Source organism: Phaseolus vulgaris, chromosome 8 (genome assembly GCF_051622355.1).
Source record: "Phaseolus vulgaris cultivar YP4 chromosome 8, ASM5162235v1, whole genome shotgun sequence".
In the NCBI taxonomy this organism is placed as follows: domain Eukaryota; kingdom Viridiplantae; phylum Streptophyta; class Magnoliopsida; order Fabales; family Fabaceae; genus Phaseolus; species Phaseolus vulgaris.
This window is the reverse complement of record NC_143505.1, coordinates 62,110,039-62,129,342: the sequence shown is the minus strand read 5'-3', so window position 1 is coordinate 62,129,342 and position 19,304 is coordinate 62,110,039. Positions and strand designations below refer to the sequence as shown.

At 33.1% G+C, this 19,304-nt stretch overlaps 2 protein-coding genes across 4 annotated transcripts; one reads left to right on the top strand and one right to left on the bottom strand.

Moving 5' to 3' along the window:
• Window positions 1-53: 53 nt before the first annotated feature.
• HK2 (histidine kinase 2) lies at window positions 54-10,485 on the bottom strand. Of its 3 annotated transcripts, none has more exons than XM_068629754.1 (14): window positions 9,041-10,485; window positions 8,335-8,607; window positions 7,190-7,648; window positions 6,023-6,298; window positions 5,331-5,500; window positions 4,988-5,200; window positions 4,718-4,904; window positions 4,452-4,503; window positions 4,141-4,364; window positions 3,947-4,045; window positions 2,800-3,455; window positions 1,794-2,288; window positions 587-1,196; window positions 54-399 (listed from the first exon to the last, which is right to left on the bottom strand). In XM_068629754.1, exons 1-13 carry the CDS (start codon window positions 9,350-9,352, stop codon window positions 944-946), a joined length of 3,669 nt encoding a protein of 1,222 aa, XP_068485855.1. In that variant the 5' UTR covers window positions 9,353-10,485; the 3' UTR covers window positions 54-399; window positions 587-943. The 3 variants fall into 3 exon arrangements, with proteins under 3 accessions (XP_068485855.1, XP_068485857.1, XP_068485856.1); XM_068629756.1 differs by having other exon boundaries at window positions 8,434-8,607; window positions 9,041-10,381; XM_068629755.1 differs by having other exon boundaries at window positions 8,359-8,607; window positions 9,041-10,380.
• Window positions 10,486-18,545: 8,060 nt separating this feature from the next.
• LOC137825458 (fasciclin-like arabinogalactan protein 19) lies at window positions 18,546-19,288 on the top strand. The gene is given in 2 exon segments (XM_068631121.2): window positions 18,546-19,153; window positions 19,156-19,288. Coding segments are annotated over 2 exon segments (582 nt in total). The 5' UTR covers window positions 18,546-18,637; the 3' UTR covers window positions 19,222-19,288.
• Window positions 19,289-19,304: the final 16 nt, after the last annotated feature.

Sequence of the window (19,304 nt, the reverse complement as noted above, 5' to 3'; positions counted from 1 at the left end):
TTAATGAATTGGACATGTTTTAGCCTTGAGAATATTTGTGTGGAGAGAAACAGTTACAACTCAGTGACAAGTTGAAATTTCACAAGTCACGAAATATTGTTACATATGCCATTCTACCAGGGTCATGTAATGATAACTTTGCTTTACAAGTTACTTACAAAATTCAGAGGGTTCAAAGATCTTTCACCCTTTTCCATCTTGGCCACAAAAATTGAATCAATGATGCTGTCACTGTAACATTTTATCTTAATCTAATTGCTCTAGATAAATATTTACAAAGAATAATCAGAGATGGGAAGCAGGAACCAAAAACTGGTTATGTACACCAATGCAATTATGCCTTCTGTTGATCTCCTGTCCTGCAATAAGTGATAACATCTTGAACTCGAAATCAGCATCCTGGAAAAATATGAAAAAAGGAACAGAAATTATTAATGGGTGAATAGTCTTACAAGTAAACTCCTCACCATGGCTCATGATTATTGAACTTCACTGGAAATTTATAATTGTAGCACATGCATCATTACTAAGTGAATGAAAGGCACTTATAGTATAAAAATCCAGGGATGATGAACATGGTACTTACTATCACAAAACAAGACCACAGCTGAGATCCATGATGCAGAATTGATAGCTTTGATGCTGGCAAGCAGTCTTAATCAGGAACACATCATCTGGGGTATGTCCAACCATTACAATATCTGGCATAACTAGTCAAAATTAATCCACCCACTAGCTCTTTTAATGGAGAAACTGACACTTGACCTACATTGCTTGAATTCATAGTACACATCACTTGACCTACGTTGCTTGAATTCATAGTACACATCACTTGACCTACGTTGCTTGAATTCATAGTACACATCATGCTGGAGATCGGTCAACACTTGTCAGCAGGGTATATGGACTACTAATCAGTCATTTTAACCTAGGCACTTCCACACTATGAATCTGGCAAGAAGAACCGTGCCATTGCCGTATAGAGCTGCTCTTCTTCAAATGGCTTCGTCACGTAGTCATCCATTCCGCAATTTCTGCATTCTTCACTTGAACTCTGAGTTGCATCTGCTGTCATTGCTAGTACTGGAATGTGCCAATAAGAGATGTTACCATACATCTCTGCAGATGCTTGCCCACACGCAATTTTCTCATTTACCTCGCTCTCCAGTCGGCGGATTTCCCTTGTTGCTTCAAAACTGTACCATTTCAAATAAAGAAAAATACTTTTAAATTAGATCTCAGTCATGGATCCAGGTGTGTGAGATCATGTCTAGAAAAGCATTCAGAGTCTGAGATTTCTAAAATAAGTTAACTGGTCATATGTCACCCCTAAGGATAACATAATAACAGCATGCACATTGCAGGATTTATCAACTCCCTTAAATACAGTAACCGAGCCTCTGGCAAAACTGTGAAACTAATCCCAGAGGATAACCTAAAATGTGATAACATATTTTATATATTCTAATGAAATTAATTACAAGGCATGGAAATAATCTTAATATCTATTTATATAGACACAGAAACCTTAAACCCTAAACTCTAAATTATAATAGATTGAGTAGTAGACCCCCAGAAAAAATCAGTTGCGGTTAAAATATTATAGGTAGTAAGTTCTTTAGCAAAAGAAAATAAGCATAGGGGCCTGACTTTTGGCACCAGTTCTACTGATTATTATCTACTTACTAGACCAGTCATTGCTCCTTATTTCTATTCCTATAGGTGACAACAGTGTCTTAATTTGCAATAAAAATTCAGAAAACTTAAAAAATAGGAATAAGAAGATAAATTACCCATTCATTTCTGGCATTTGGAGATCCATAAAACAAGCATCAAAATTATGTGGCAGTTTAAGCACCTCCAGAGCAGCCATGCCACTCTCCACAGAAGTAACTTTTGCCTCGTATTTCTGTAGAAAACCTTTTGCAACTCTTCTGTTCACTGCATTATCATCAACCACCAAAATTTGTTTGTTCATTAATAAACTTCCAAGTTTGGATACTTTCTTCCTATTTACTTCATTTTTTTCAGTGCCAAGGGATTCTTTGTAAGATTGAACCAAAGAACTAAGCCAAAGAGGCTTCGTTAGTATATCATCTATGATACCAACTGACTTCAGCTCAGCATGTTCATCGATGCTAGGGTGGGCGTCCAGGAGATAAATCTTTGGCAAAATTGGATCCCTTTTGATGCCATTCTGTCTAAGCTTCCTGATTTTGCATAAGATAAGACATTCTTTATCCCAAGCTTCCTTGTCTATCAAAATCATGGCCAACTGGTTTGACGTACTGAAGAAAAAGCAAAAGTGGTAATTTAGTAAATCAAAACCTAATGTCCAGTACAAGTTTATGGACTAGAAATTGACAATCTTCATGTTTACTTCATGACCATTTACACCTTAAAGATGCTAGCTACTATTGAACTCGAGCAATTACCAATTTTGAGGAAATGTATATTATCTTAATGATAGAATTTATCAAACTGATTCAAAAGAACCAATAAATCCAATTTAATTAATACACAAACTGAGTTTTCCCCATAACACCAAGCACCTTAATCCTTTACAAGATCAAGCAACATTCATATTTCACGTGAAAGCAAGCATTGAGGTTCATCAGGTCAGTCTGGGAAAAAAAACTATTATTGTGAATGTCACCTATTTTTTTTTCATACTCAATTTCCCATAAAGCAGGTGATACTGATTTTTTATATTCTAAAATCCACTTTCCATTGTAAATGACTAGTACATGTGAAGTATTCTGAAGTCTAACAAGCTACACTGCCAAAATGATAAATTACCTCATGTTGCAAGTATTAGATAGACAAGAGCATGCAGAATTCAGACTATTAGTTATATCCACAGACATTCCTAATCTCTGCAGATGATATCTTGTGACCTCAGCTCGGATCTTTCTACTATCTACCACTAATGCTCTCAATCCTTGGAACTCTGAACCAAAATTATTATTCTGCCACATTGCATCTAGAGACGTGCGTTCTCCTTTTCTGAAAGTTCCAGTAAAGGAAAAAGTACTTCCAATTCCAGGCTCACTTACAAATCCAATTTCACCTCCCATGAGGTCAACTAAGCATTTACTAATGCTCAACCCAATTCCAGTTCCACCATATGTTCGGGAGGGGGAACTATCAGCCTGCATAAAAGGTGTGAATATTCGGCTTTGTGCATCTGTAGGAATTCCTGTACCTGTGTCCTCAACTATTACTAATAATTGAATAATTTCAGGATCATCTGTGCTACTTAACTTCTCAAAATTTGCCCAACTTTTCCATTTGTTGCATACAGGAAACCCGCTTAATGTATCATATGTTCTGTTTGATACGTCCTGATTGATGTTGAAGCCTTCGCTCAGCACTGCATCCATAATATGAAGTGGGTTCTTCACTTCATTTGCCAGATGAACAGAGACAAACACATGTCCTTTATCATGATTGAACTGAAATGCACCAAGTAAACTTATTAAGACATAAATAAGCAATAAGATTCATTATCTTTTATTCAGCGATAAGATACATTAATTTAATATGAAGTTAGAGAAACATATAAATCCTTTAAATTGCTTGTGTTATTACAATGTCTTATCATTGGCACGAATCACTTGCTGGTGAAAATTAAAAAAAAAATGAAGACAAAAAGGTGATACTGTAAAGAAATAGTGAATAAAGCTCAATATCACCAGGATTATGGATGAATTTACTTATTAACTCTGTTTTGATGTCTCAAAATCAATCCGAAAAGGGCACGCACACTTTCAAAAGGATAAGATCAAAAGCTGAGGGATTAATTGATAAGGTGGGTTACAATGCCTAGTATGCTTCAAAGGGAGAAAATGCAGCAGCGCCTAAAATTATGAGATGTTTCCAGCATAACAATATATGTGAAGAATAATGAATCACAGAAAAAAAAACAGCATGAAATACAGCAAACCTTGACTGAATTGCTGACAAGATTTGTAATTACTTGCCGGAATCGTTTAGGATCACCAATGACAACTTGAGGTACATGATTGGATGCATAAACAGCCAGCTGGAGTCACAAAAAAGTATAGAGAACAAAGTTCAAGTGAGACTTAATGTAAAATTGAGGTACAAAATTAAGGTAGCTGAAAGATAGAATCTCACCTCTATTACTTTAGATTTTTCAGAGAAAGGAGATAAAACTTCATCCAGAATAGCACGTGGGTCAAAAGCTACAGCTTCAAGCTCAAGCTTTCCAGCCTCAATCTTAGCCTGATCAAGAACCTCGTTTATGACTGATATGAGATCTTTACCACTATCATGTGCAGTTTGGGCATAATCCATCTGTCTTTTATCGAGCTCAGTGTCCATCAACATTTGCAGCATACCTGAAAAATGATTTTAAATGGCTGATAATTGTCACCACTTATTGACAGGTTGGGATTATCAATTAAAAGATCAATACTTTCAATTACCTAAAACACCATTCATTGGAGTCCTGATCTCATGTGAAACTGTAGCAAGAAACTACAAAAAGGGAAAGCGATTCTCAGAGGTGAAGTCCAAAATATTAATTTTAATTAAGTAAAAGAATATAAACTATTAGAAATAATTCTGATGTTGAATGATGATAATCATGATGCAATAAGCATCATAATTGTGTGAGAATTCCAAATTCTTGACACCAGGCTAACAATTATTCTGCGTAACAGAAAGTATAAACCACATAAATATACCATACCTGGGATTTTGCCACATCTGCAGCCTCAGCACGACTTTTTAGCTTACTCATTTCACTATAGCCATGCTCAACTTTTATTATTCTATTTATTGCTGCATAAAAAATATGACCCACAAGCAAAGTAATAACAAACACCCCCCCTGATGCATTGATTGCTGTCCAAGGTAATGGAGGCCTCTGCTTGAACCTGCAAAAGAAAAGGAAACGGAAATGCATTGATGATATGTCAATTATTGGACATCACACAATTATGATAGTGTGAAAGCAAACCTGCAGTGCATTTCATGTTTTCGTAGCGGATCCCCAAAATCTAGGCTGCTTATGCGTAGTAGGCCAGTGTCAGTAACATCAGTACCATACATTGTGATAGGTGCAGATGCATCAGTTGTGTCGTAAACATTTACAACAATGGTTTGCTTGCTGGCGAGTTGATGGAGAAGCTTGTCCACCAATGATGGAACATCATAAGATGCACCCAGATACCTGCATATAAATAGGTACCAATATACACATTAACACTGTTGTCATTCTCTTCTTAGGGGGAGGTATATCAGAGCACACATGAAATGCATATTTTAACGAATAGACAGTTAGCTGTAGCCTTTAAGATTACCCCACAGTCGCTTCAATACGTTGCTCTGGTGTAGCATCTAAAGGAAGATTAGTGTTATAGACAGCAAATGTAAGTACAACACCCAGGTGATTGGACTTTAGTAGTTTAAAAGGGGATGTGAGAACCCCCTTTCCAGATGCCCTTGCTCGCAAAATATTCTCACGGTCCTCCTGGGTAACAATGCAACAAAATATTTTCTTTTAGACAGCCAGATAAATTTAACAAATAATTCTATAGATAATAACTCCTAGTCGTATTTCTTCTTAGTCTATCACTGAGATGAGAGTGAATAAACTGATTAAGCATGAAAAACAGGAGATGACAGTGCTCACAGAGTCATCTTATTGATGTTCAAAAGTTTGTATGAAGTTGATTCTGTTTATGGCACATTTAGCTTTGACTGTTCAAAGTAAATTTTGTAAGATACAGTGTTAAGTGATCTCCAGTTCTATTATTCCATTCCATGTATACAAACTTTAAGCATCTAATGCTACTACCTTCCATGAAGAAATTACAAGGACAAAAGTCTTTCTAACTGATGACTTCACACTATAGTTTTCTCATGCTTGAGCAGAATACACAGTGAAGAACATCGACGGGAATGTAAAATTTGTAGATTTTAAGCCATTGCCTCACAATTTGCTAAATAAAAGTAAATCATGTTAGGATGACAGCAAGCTATGCGAACACACCTTCCCTGACATCATGTCAATAGATACAATATGGGAAACTGTTTCTTGAGCAAATATCACTGGTGCATATTCATCTTGAATGGGTGCTGGATCCAAATTTCCGGGAATGCAATCTTGGACTAATGCCTCATTCTCTGTTTCCATTTTCTTAATTGTCCACCCATGCTGTTTCTCAAAATGCATCCTATCTGAATGAAGAACTTTCAAAGCATAAGCAACACCACTAGTAAGTGGTCTTTCAAATGCTGTACTCTCGGTATATTCTCCAAAAATTTTCTGCAGTAAAACAGAAGCTCCAGTGTTATTTTTCCTTAGTTTTTTTTCTTTTCTTTTATTGTTTTCAATTAGGAAAGATAGCATTACAACAAGAACAACATAGGAAGGATCATAAATATAACATGATTTGAAAATGGAAACCAACACCATGCAATATTCACACATATCCAAACGTTACAAGACTTGGACAATTCTCTCCCCCTCCCTCAAGCTAGCTTTTGGGGTTGAGTAGACTTGGCTAATAAAAATATATAGCAATGACAATGAAAAATGCTGTCTTTCTCTTAGTATAGCTAGTAAAAGTACCAAAATGAATTTGTTTGATACCCTTCTAGACATTCTCCTTTGTGATTTAGTTTTAGCAACAACATTACCATAACGCAATGAAAGTGGAGAAGCCTCAAAAATTTATTTTAGGCTAGTTGTGGAGAAAAAAATAATCATAAAGCAACAGCTTAACTTCATTGTCTATACTTCTCAATAGCTTAATTTGTCAGACAAATTACAGATCAATAGCTCAACCTGAACTCCAATCTTTTTTAATATTATCATATTTTTTCAGCATTCCCACTTTTTCCCCTTACTCTTGCTCATTTTATTTTATTTTATTATATATTTATGCAGTTGTTACTACATGAAAGTGAGGAACTGTGCCTTTCCCCTAGTTTTACAGATGAGATTTAGAATCATATTTTGCTCTCCTTAGCGGAAAAAAAACAAAAAAACTTATACTTTATTCTTTAATATCATGAAGCCACACAAATATGACAGTTACATTCACATAAGATACACTAAGCAAAAGCATATATACGACATGCAAAATACTAGTCATTTACCATGCCATGAGTAAGTCTGCATAAGATGATGGAGCAAGAAAATTGAGTACAATACCTGGTCGATTGCAGAAGGATGTTTATCATGGTGAAATGTAGATACAAGGATAGCCAGAGCATGAACATGGTTCATGCTCACATTAAACTGATCTTGCAGCATACGGGCTCTCTCATCACACATATTGGTTAGCATTTCTTCTCTTCTCTGCATGATGTCCATATTTAGGTGCCAAAATAACCAAAAGGACCCAAATATTCCAAGTGACACAAATATAACTAGTAACTTTTTCCTCCACCTCCCAGCACCCCTTGAAGGACCCTGTGCAAAATGCTTCAGCCGCTTTTGTTGTGCAGCTGGATGCCCCTGAACTAGCTTCTGCTTTTGACTCCTCCATAGTAAACAGAAGTAGGACATTACAATTCCATTAAGGACCCACCAGAATCCTTTAGTTAAATCAGATGAACTCACATGACCCCAAATTGCAGATACCCTCCGTTCCAACGGTTGCACAATGTTCTGCAAATCCAAAATGAATTAGCAAATTAATTATTTAATGAAAGTACATGTTTCAAATAAGCATGCAAGGAGTGCACGTTTTAATGGTCATAACACGAACTTATAAGCAGAGTCTGTGGTATAAATCACAACATGGGAAAGGCAATATTTGCAGCAACTAACCCAAAATCCACTAGTTTTCCATCAATATGACTATATAATAATGTTAGGTTGTAGGTTGAATGATTTAAAATGCTAGACTATCACTGGTAATGTCATATCTTTTACACACCAAGACAAGATTTATTAATGGCATAGCCAAACTAAAAAGAATGTTATGATTCTGAAGGCAATTTAAGGGATTCTATTGATTACATTCAATTCAAGTGCATTCAAAATGGCACCACTGTAGAATCAGATGATGCATTATTAGTAGTTGCATTTCTCCCCTAGCTTCCACAAACTCACCATTCTCACAGAAAAGGAAAGCTAGGAATCCTAAAGTTCGTCACTATGCCCTTTTATCTCCATTCAATCAACTACCACCATATTATGCCCCCCTAGGATAGGTTGAGCAGTGAGGAAAGGGAATTGTAAGCTAGACTATAATTCTTAGATACTAACAAATTTTTAGGAGAACCAACAATTTAAATTATTGGACTATTGAGCAAAACAAATACAAGTTTTATCTTTAATAAAGATTCTACCTTTCCACGGAGGAAATAACTAACCAAATCAGTCGAAAGTGCAGTGCCCGAGGCCAATGATACATAATTTTTGAATGAGACTGATAATTCAAGTCTTGCCTGGACATAATCATTGAGAATTGGACATTGTTCGATAGGTTCTACAGTGTCTGCTACACATATACGCTCCTTTTTTGACTCCTCATTCTCTGGACACATTAACTGTGGAGTGCTGACCATGCCACTCCTTAACAGCATCCGAAGTCTTCTTTCATCAATACAGTTGAACAAAATCTGCAATATAGACAGGTAAGATGGAGGATAAAGACAATCACTTTGTTTACTGTTCATATTCATATCAGCAACAACTACTGTTTTGTTTTAAAAATCTAGGAAGAGGGCACCCGTCACTTTTAGAAATCAACCGATTCTACAACATAAAGTGATGCTAGAAAAACCTTGCGGAGAAAAGAATCAGAAGAGGATAGTTGATACCCTTTCATTAAGAGAATCTCTTGGTTTCCATTGTTTTACACCTTCCACTCAACTCAAATATACAACCCAACAAGATGGTGTTTGTTTAACGAAAATAACGCTCAACAGAAAGAGCAGTTAGTAATAGAAGAAGCCAAATAGTTAAAGTTTCTGAGCAAAAGTAAATAATTTTCCTCCACGACCACAATATATGAAGCTAGAAATTGCAAGAAAGGAGGAGAGTGTGATTCACCTGATCTGATCCAGGGAACAAGGAGGCCAAAGCATAAATCTGTTCCCTACTAACATTGTAACGGTGTAGCAAGATTCTTGCTCTTTTTTCACAAATTGCTTCATTCTCCTTGTTCACCAAATAGCTACTATTGAAGCTCAAGATAAACCAAATACTCCCTATGGCAACAAAGCCAAAGAACCAAAGGAGCAAGGGTTTTCGCCTACATGTCCTGGGAGAATTAGACCCATGCAGAGGCTCATTCACCTTCCAACACTTCATATTCGATGGTAATCTACCATTCGAAGCTGGAGGCTTTCGATTCACAGACATACTTGCCAAATTCACCAAAGTAATAGTCTTGAGGATTCAAGGCAAGCCCCAGATTGAACAGAAGATTCAAAAAACTGAAGCACCAGGCACCCCACCATGAATCTTCAACTGCAAAGCTGAATTGAAGCAAACCCCAAAATTTCTCTCACCAATCCACCCCTCAGGGCGCATAAAGTTTGGTACTTTAAGCTATTTCCACCAGGCAAAAGAGAAAAGTTGCTCAAAACCCAGTTGGTATATCTCAGGAAAGGAGCTCCACTATGCTTGAACTGGAGTGGTCCAACCAAAAAGTTTGTTTTTTTGTGGATATCCGTGAAGATTGAAGCTGAAGAGATAACAATAAGAAGAGGTGGAAGAGGAGCATGGGGTAATTATCACACCAAATCAAACCCACTGAGAGGAATTGTGAATGAGATGGGAAAATTTGTTCTTTTTCTATAACAGGTTGTTTCTGCCTCACTGACCTCTGAACACCCAAAAGAAACATCAAGAGTGGAACAACATCACACAGTGACCATCATCTTCTTGCAATTTTTGCTGATATAACCCATTTTGTTTTACAGAAACAAAACGCTCAGTGTCCCTCTCTCTCTCTCTCTCTGTCAATCTCTCTCTCTCTCTCCAGTTTGGTGTGCAGCATTAGCTAATTGAGGATGGATCATGATTATCTCATCATCTGGTGGGGAAGGTTTAACCAAAAGCAAACAAAAACCATGATTAAAAATCAATTTTTTAAAGGAGAAAAAAAAACACCAACATTTTTTTTAATACCAATTATTACTGTTTATTCTTTTATCACCAGCATAATTGAATTTCAGGGGTTTTAATTTAACCAACAATTTTTCTTTTAGTTTTCAACTTGTATTTGGTGTTTTGCTTTTGCAAGAGTTGAAAAAGACCACACCCTTCAGTGTTTAAAGAGGGAGTACTCCAACTGTGCACTGCAGAATACGGATTTAAGTGCCAGAAAAGATAAAGAGAGTCAGAAAAAAAAGATGTGAGAAGAAATGGTTCTGGTGAAACGGTGTGAGAGAGAGAGAGAGAGGGAATAAGAATTTGAAAGATAGAGAGAAAAAAAAAATGATCTTTTTTCAAAAGGGTACAATTGACAATGCACCAAGCTCATTGTCCCCTTCCCAGTTCCATCAGAAGTTGAAATTAACACTGTAATATTATGTTGAGATTGTACTGGAAGAAGAATGTGCAATTATTCAGAGGGGTGAAGGCTAATGTGCGCATGGTGCCAAAAGATTCTGGAATCAATGGTTTTTGAGAAAATTATATATCTGCTATATACCTCACCCACCCATGTTTAATAATCAAAGAAAGTCAGAATCAAGCCACCAACAATGCTACTAAAAAAACTCCCATTTACATTAAAAACTACCATAATTGCTTTCACCATCATTGCATGCCAATTATTATATTAACTCATTCTTTTTTATCATCTTAATTAGGTGTCATCAATGCCACAAAAAACCCTTAATCTATAGTTTAGATCTCTGAATTTCTTGCCTTCAGAGTTAACTCATTGTGGGATATGGAACTAGGCTTATGCTATTAATTAATCATCATTTATGATTAGTAAGTTATGTTTTTCTTTAGTTTTTCAAGTGGAACCCACTTTTCTCAGTTTAGCTATGGCTGTGATATTTGTCATTTCTGCCCAAAATAGTAACTACCAACACTGTTTCACACACAGACACATTATTGTTGTTAATGCCCTGCCACAACACTTCAAGAAGTGCTTAAAAAATAGGTTAATTATTAATATGGTTGTTGTATTGATTTAAACCTAACTCAATCTCGTAAAATTAACTTATAAGGTTAGGTTTGTATTCACTTTTATATTGTATGTGGGATCTCTAACACACCTTCTTCACGTCGAGAATAAGAGTTTGTACGTGGGATAATATATTATAGATAGTTCGATAACGGTCCGATAGCGAGTGATCTGATAAGCTCAACAAACACTTGTTAAGATAGATTCGAGATGGTCTTGATACTATATTAAGAAATGAACTTCAGCTTAACTCAACCTCATAAAACTGGTTTATAAGGTAAGGATTATATCCAATTATATATTGTATGTTATTTATAAGGTAAGATTTATATCTAGTTATATATTGTATGTGGAATCTTCAACAGAGTAACACAATACCAAGTAGGAAAGTTTAGATTTTTTTTTTAATTTAATTATAAAAGATGCCATGTTGTTTTTCACTTTCTTGTTGCTTCCAATCTTTTAATTTTATTTATATGTTGAAATAGAAAAGAAAAAAAAAAGACATTTTCTGAGAAACAAAGAGCTCCTTAAATACTGGTGTTTTCACTGATATAAATGTTCTGGTATGATAAATGATAGGAAACAAAAATCCTTATTATAAATGCAGGTGAATTTGATTTGGTGATATAACAAAATATATTGGAATATGATGATGCAAGCTGAAGTAGCTGTGTTTCCCATTGGCACCATTACTTTGTTTTTTTATGGAGAGTGTTCATAATTGGCGATTTGGTTTGGCACCATTGCTTTTCTTTTGGGTCTCTTCATTGTTGGCAATTTGGCACCATTAACTTGAAGTACGTTTATCAAGTAAAATCATAAAATATCTATTCACATTAATAAAATATCATATTTTTCAACTCTGTCGTTATTATCATTCTTATTATTATATAAATAAACAAACTTTGGCTGAAATATAAGTTGAGATCTTGCTTGAGATAAGTAGTGCTTCTATGTTTTACTAGAAAAAAAATTTTAAAAACTAATCTTTAGACCCTTGATTTATAGTTTGATTCCCTTAATTTAAAGAGTTTTATATGATAGTTGTAAGCTCGTGCGTGACATAACATATTATGGATAATCCGATAACGGTCCAATAGGGGGTGGCACGATAGACTCAACAAACACTCGCTAGGATAAGATCTAAATGACTCTGATATCATATTAAGAAATAGACTTTAAGTCTAACTCTACCCATAAAACCGACTCATGAAGTTGGGATAATATATTATGGGTAGTTCGACAACGGTCCAATAGCGGGTGACACGATAGGCTCAACAAACACTCGCTAGGATAAGATCTAAATGACTCTGATACCATATTAAGAAATAGACTTTAAGTCTAAGTCAACCCATAAAACCGACTCATGAAGTTGAGGTTTGCACCCACTTATATATAATAAAATATCTTCATCTCTAATCTCTAGTCTATGATAGTAGGATTCCAACACAGTTGTAAAAATTAAACTAATTTAATATTGATGAAGATATGATTTCAAAATTTGGAGAATATTGATATATCAACAACTATGTGCGATTATTTTGAAATTATATTATGTAAAATTATGTCATATCATAATTATAAATTACTTCCTTTTTATTGGGCAGCTACTGGGAAAGTAACATTTTCTTAATTCTTAATTTAAAATAATTAATATGGAGTAAGATGTGATTTCAATTAATTTGAGTTAAAACTTTTAGATAAAAATGTGGTGTGGGAGAAAAAAAAAGTAGTTTAGTGAAGAGTTAAGAGTGAAAAAGAAAGTGATTGGTTAGAAAAGAACTAATGGAATGATGAAAGGAAGAGTTAGATGGTTTAAACTTGTAGGGCCATGCTTCATTGTAATCCACTTGGGCATAATGGCATTGGAAGCTTTCTTACTTTCCCTTTCCAACTTTTCTTTTCACTTCTTGCAATGGAAACTTGTTTATTTTATTTTATTTTATATTTTTATTTAATATTTTGATTGATTTATTAATGTTTTTGGAGGTAAGTACTATGTTCATGTGGGAAGTGCATTAGTGTATGGGGCACATCAAGTAACTATGTGTAGGTTCAATAATTACAAAATCCAGTTGGGCATAGACCCACCACAATGCCTATTATTCTCCCTAGGAAGATTTCTCTTCAACAATATGCATTCTATTCCTAATTATTCCACCAAACCATTTCTTCATTATTTATTCTTTTAACCTTTAACCTAATTACACCATATATCAAACTTAATTAAGACAACAAATTCTTTAACCCCACTTATAATCATATTTTGAGTTAAAAAATAAAATATTAATTTATTGAAGTGTGAATTATATATTACAAAGTGAACTTTAAGTCTAACTTAACCCCCCGGCTTATGAAGGTGAAGTTTGCACCCACTTATATACAATGAAATACTCTAATCTTTAATCGATGTGCCCAACAAACATTCACTAAGATAAACTTTTTAAAATGATTCTGATACCATATTAAGAAGTGGATTTTAAGCCTAACTCAACCTCATAAAATCGGCTCATGGGGAGTGAGGTTTGCACCTACTTATATACAATGAAATACTCTAATCTCTACTCGATGTGACATCTCCAAAATGGTATGTTTTCATTTGACAATGTTAATATATTAGTACTCCTCAATTAATTTATAATTTTTCCATTTATTCCTTTCATTTATCTTTCTTCCTACAACATGTTCTTCATGCTTCTTCTTTTTTAAATTACTATGAAATTTATTTGCATTTTTATGGTTTTGAATGTAAGAGGGGATAACTATGAAGGGATGAGAGTAGGATTGTGATGTTCTATTTTTGCCTATTTTTGTGTATGCTTCCTAGAAAATGAGATGGGATGGGTTGGTTTCAAAAAAATTGACAACTTACTTTCCCTTATTTGTCTTGCACATGATTACAGTTTGGTAGATATTGACACTTTTTTTAAAATAAAAATTGTTTTATATAATTAAATTATTTATTATATTTTTATTAATTGTATTCTTGGATATTATGAAATTGTGAAAAGATATGTACTGATAAAAGTAGGAAACTTAACCGTCTATACGTCATATGCAACCTCGTGTAAATAGAATAAAAGAAATTAATAATAAAATATAAAATAAATAATTACATATTCAATACTTAAATTCTTTTACATATTTTAATTGAGTTCTTATTTTTTATTTTTTTATATAATTGGGTGGTTTAATTGTTACTATTGGAAAATTGTTGAATTATTGAATTCATGTTTAATATATTTTTCCATAATTGACACTTTTTAAAATATTGATTAGTAAATAATATGAAATTTGCTATTGAAAAAAAAGGAGTTTAGACTATTTAATAATCACACACTTTATGTTTGAATCTACAAGAATATTCCCTCTATCGCAAGAATAAATTATATTTTTGAAAAAAAGTAAAATATAATAATAATAAATATTATACATGTTTGAAACATTATGGTAACTATTAGTTGTAATGTTTTGCTGTGTGGTTTAATTTTGTAAATTCAAAATACATCTAAATCAAACATAAAAAATCATAAAATAAATTCAAACTAAATCAAATCAATTTTTACGTTTTATTTTTAATTGATTTTGTAGTTTTATTTATATTTTATTATTATTACATGTATTTATAGTTTTCTTCATATGGTGATGTAATGTTATATATAATAAATACTATATTTTTTATTTCACTATAATTAAATACTTATTCTGGTGTATGGTCTTAAACAATTCTTTTATATATAATGACAACTTTTTTTCTTTATTTTTGATAAAAAAATTAAAATAAAATATAAACGTGAAAAAGGTGTTTATTTACGTTGTTACATGACAAAAACAAAAAAAAAAAAGAAATGTCCTTGAATTTATTATTATGATATAAATACTATATCACGAAAAAGATCCTTTTATATTGTTATTTTTTTCGATTAATACTTTATTTTTCTTTAATGTCTTTTTCTTCGAATGACAACTTTTTCTCTACAAATTATTTAACATATTTTATTACTCTTCTCTTCAAATGTTTATAAGGATGAACCTTTTAAAAAGACATTTGAAGGAATTTTTTTTATATAAAAGTCATGATTCTTGAAAACTAACAATATTAAAAATCATGTTTCCTTAAAATAGAATAAAAAAAACTTTTGATTAATAATAAACATTCTTAGAAATATTTAGATATGTCTTATGGAAATTAAAGATGTATTCGATTCCTTATGTACAACATCTTTTTACATAATTACCCTTTATTAAATATTATTTTACTCAAACTTTATAATAAATATGATTCAATATATATACTTTTATTCACTATTATATGTAAAAAAAGTTCACCAAGATGAAGTGGAAAATTAATCAAATTATATAAGGTATTCACTATGATGCTCGGACACTTATCTTAAATGGGTATATCCGTGTCGGACATACGTATTGGTGTCGACACTCGTACGACATTCGTAAGACACTTATCGGTGAAGTGTTCAATTCAAAAAATATTTGTTGAATTTTTGAAAATTCTAGCACGGTTTTCACACAATTTTAAAAGGCATATATACAATAATTTTCCAAAAACTCAAATTTATTGTATAAATTTTTATTATGATTATAAAAATAAGGAACAAATTCTTTTGAACCAGTCATGAAAAATATCTTCCTGTTCCAAAAATAATCTGGAACATACCTTTGTACATTGTACTGGTAGGCACCGGACGAACGCACGTGGCCGACCAGCCTTATACACTAAATGGAAACGAACGCACGTGGCCGACCGGCCTTATACACTAAATGGAAACGAACGCACGTGGCCGACCGGCCGTATACACAATAAATGTAAGGGCATTTATGTGACAAGCTAAGGTGGTTAAGATACACCTCCGAAGAATAAGGAATATGCGTTTAGAGAAGATATGTTCCCCGGGTATTCCGGAGCACGACTGACAAGACATATCCATAACCACCCTGAGCCCAAGGGATAGAAAGCCCATTAGGCAATCCTATAAATACTGTGCTCAAGCCAGAGAAAGGTACGTTTTCATTCACTTACGAAACTGCGCTTAGAATCTCATACTTACTTGAGCGTCGGAGTGCCTTCGCAGGTACCCTCCCCCGCCCGACCGAAGTTGATAGCACGAAGGGACGACCGACCAAAGGAGACAACAAGAAAGGACAATCGACCAGAGGAGAAGAAGATCAACACGTCAGCAATTACACCACGTCAACCGACCGTGCCTGGGCCCCATCTCTCCACTCAGGTACACACATAAATATTTATTTTCAATTTATATAATCCAAAATTATATAATATATAGATCTGTGTCCCCGTGTCCTACATTTTAGAGATTATATATATCTCCATGTCCGTATTCGTATCGTGTCAGTGTTTATATCCGTATCTATGCTACATAGTATACAGGTAATAATGATATACGACAACTCAAATTTTTTATACAATCACATTATAATTATTAATATTATTATTTTAATATTTTTTATATTATTTAAAATTAATCTTTTATTATATATATTTACTTTTAAACTCATCAAATAAAAAATTATATACAATTTTAAAAGTTATATATAACTCTAAAAATTATCAAACATCATTTTCCAATTATATAATGTTATTTAAGAAGAGTTGCATGCAAATTATATATGACACACTTAGTGCCATGCCCAATAATGGGATGATAACTTTTTGATAAAGATAACATTGCATTTGTAAAAGGGGTAACATAGTCTTTTCACGTAATTATAACTTTTCTTCTCTGCCAGGAAAGTTGGATTCCCAATATTCCATGAGAATCATATTGAATGAAAGTGAGATCAAAATTATTAATGTAAAAACTAAGATTCTCAATATAAGATTCTCAGAAAAATAAAAAAAGTTTCCTCTGAAAAATAAATTATTTTAAAATTAAGTAAATCGTATCTGTAAAATAAAATTTGATATAAATAAAATTATATATAACTTTAGTTTAATATAAAAACTAAAATCTTATATGACAATTATGAGTTATCCAATTTTAAAATATTTTTTTTATTATCAAATGAAATTATAACATTATTTAAAGACATTAATTTTGTATCAGATAGATTAAAAGATATTGAATAATTATTTTTTATTATTGAAATAAGTCAATTTCAAGACAGTAAAAAAAAATTAGAAAATATTTTTCAGTATATATAAGTAAAAATATAAACAAGAAAAACATATTACACATTCAATTAAAAATACACTTATTCTTAATTATATTAAATATTTTGAGTTTAACATCGTTCCTCCTTTGTTTAAAACACAAATTATAATATTTTTTTTCTTCAGAAAGACACTCAGAAATAAAGCCTAAAGTAAATGGATGGATTCAAGTAATTCACATATTCTTCACTTTCTTATCTAAACTGATTAAAATACTCAAATAATGCTTATTACGAATCAAATTACTGTTTTTAACAATAACAACGATTCTGGGACAAAACATCATCAGTAATATTAAATTAAAAAATGCATTACAAACCCATGTGTTTTTGTTTTTTTTCTGCTTGTGTATAAAGTTTTGATAGAACTTAACCAAGTGCTTGGTGTGAACATTACGACCTTCTTGCACAACTCCAACTCACCCTTCTTTCGGAGTCTCTCAACTCATGTCACATTTAACAAAATAAACAAAATTAAATAGCAAGAACTCAATTGAAAAATATAAATTATTAAAATAGTTAATAGAAAAACAAATTTAATAGAAATCAATTGAAAACAACAAATCTTATCAGGACTTAAAACTTAATTAAGCTTAAGTGTGAATATAAAATAATCCGTGAATGTTTTTTTAAATAGATGATTTTTTAAGCAAATTCAAGTATATGTAGCTATGAGACTCATACACTTCCTTTAAATGGCTATCGGTGTCAGACACACGTATGAGTGTCGACACTCGTAGAACACTTATCTTTTGAATCTGTCATGAAAAATATCTTTATGCTCCCAAAAGAATCTCAAACATACTTTTGCACATAAATATTTATTTTTAATTTATATAATTTAAAATTATATAATATATAGATTTGTGTCTCCATATCATACATTTTAGAAATTATATGTATCTCCGTGTCCAGGCACGTTGCCATTTCTAAGCTCAACTCAACTTTTAGATAACTGAAAAAATTTGTAAATTAGGTTTTTATATTTTTTAAAAGTTATAATTAATTTGAATTCAATCTTCAAATTAAGTATCTTTTTATATCTTTTATTTTTGTTTTCACTAGTACTCCTTATTTTCATTTATCTGTTATACCAAGATGCCTAAAGCATCATCAGCTTCTGGACTAACTACTACATTCTAGGTACCTCTTCATGCACAATCGCCCTACGGCCTACCTTCCAACAGAGGAAAAAAGTGTGACAACATAAGCCTCAAACATTAACATGGATATATATATACCAAGCAAATTGAGATGTCATTGCATTCATCACACACAACACACAATAGTAAACATTAAAGTTTCCACTAATGGCTCTCTGGTGTGTGGTACTTCTTACCCTCTTTGCCATTGCTGAATCTCAGTCAACAATTTCATTCAACCAAACCGACCTACAGGTAGCCATGGCTGATATGAGAAGTCGCTCTTACCATGGATTTGTCATCCTCCTCAAAATACTCAACAGCCACCAAAATTCACTGCAAACCAATGATTTGACATTCCTAATGCCAAATGATGATGAACTATCACAGTTCTCCATATCTCTAGACCAGCTCCCTGATTTCATACTCAGCCATTCTATTCCAACACCGTTACTGCTCAGTCATCTATTACATTTTCCAAATGGCTCTGTGGTTCCCTCCAGCATTCCAACTAGGGTGATCAACATCACCAACATGGGGAGAACAGGTCTGTTTGTCAACAATGCAAGGATTGTCACACCAAATGTGTGCCAAAGCTCTTCAATAAGATGCCATGGAATCAGTGCCGCTTTGACGTTTACCAACATGGTATCGTTTCATCGAACTCCAGAAGCTAATGATCAACCCCCATGAATAGTAATGTGCCTCACCCAGCTGCATCTGTCAAAAAGATGGGTATCCCATCTTTCTAGTAAGGCAAGAAAAGCAGTTAGTTTGTACTGTCAGTTTCATTTTATCAATAACATAAGATTACTTCAACTTTTTCTCCACATCC

What these genes read in the sequence shown, in the direction of transcription:
- HK2 (XM_068629754.1), bottom strand. Translation starts at nt 9,352, where the DNA reads ATGTCTGTGAATCGAAAGCCTCCAGCTTCGAATGGTAGATTACCATCG. An exon ending in GTTATTTCCTCCGTGGAAAG is followed by an intron (nt 7,649 to 8,334) that starts GTAGAATCTTTA and finishes TTGGATTTGCAG; the next exon opens with AACATTGTGCAACCGTTGGA. An exon ending in CGTATTGAAGCGACTGTGGG is followed by an intron (nt 5,201 to 5,330) that starts GTAATCTTAAAG and finishes ATTTATATGCAG; the next exon opens with GTATCTGGGTGCATCTTATG.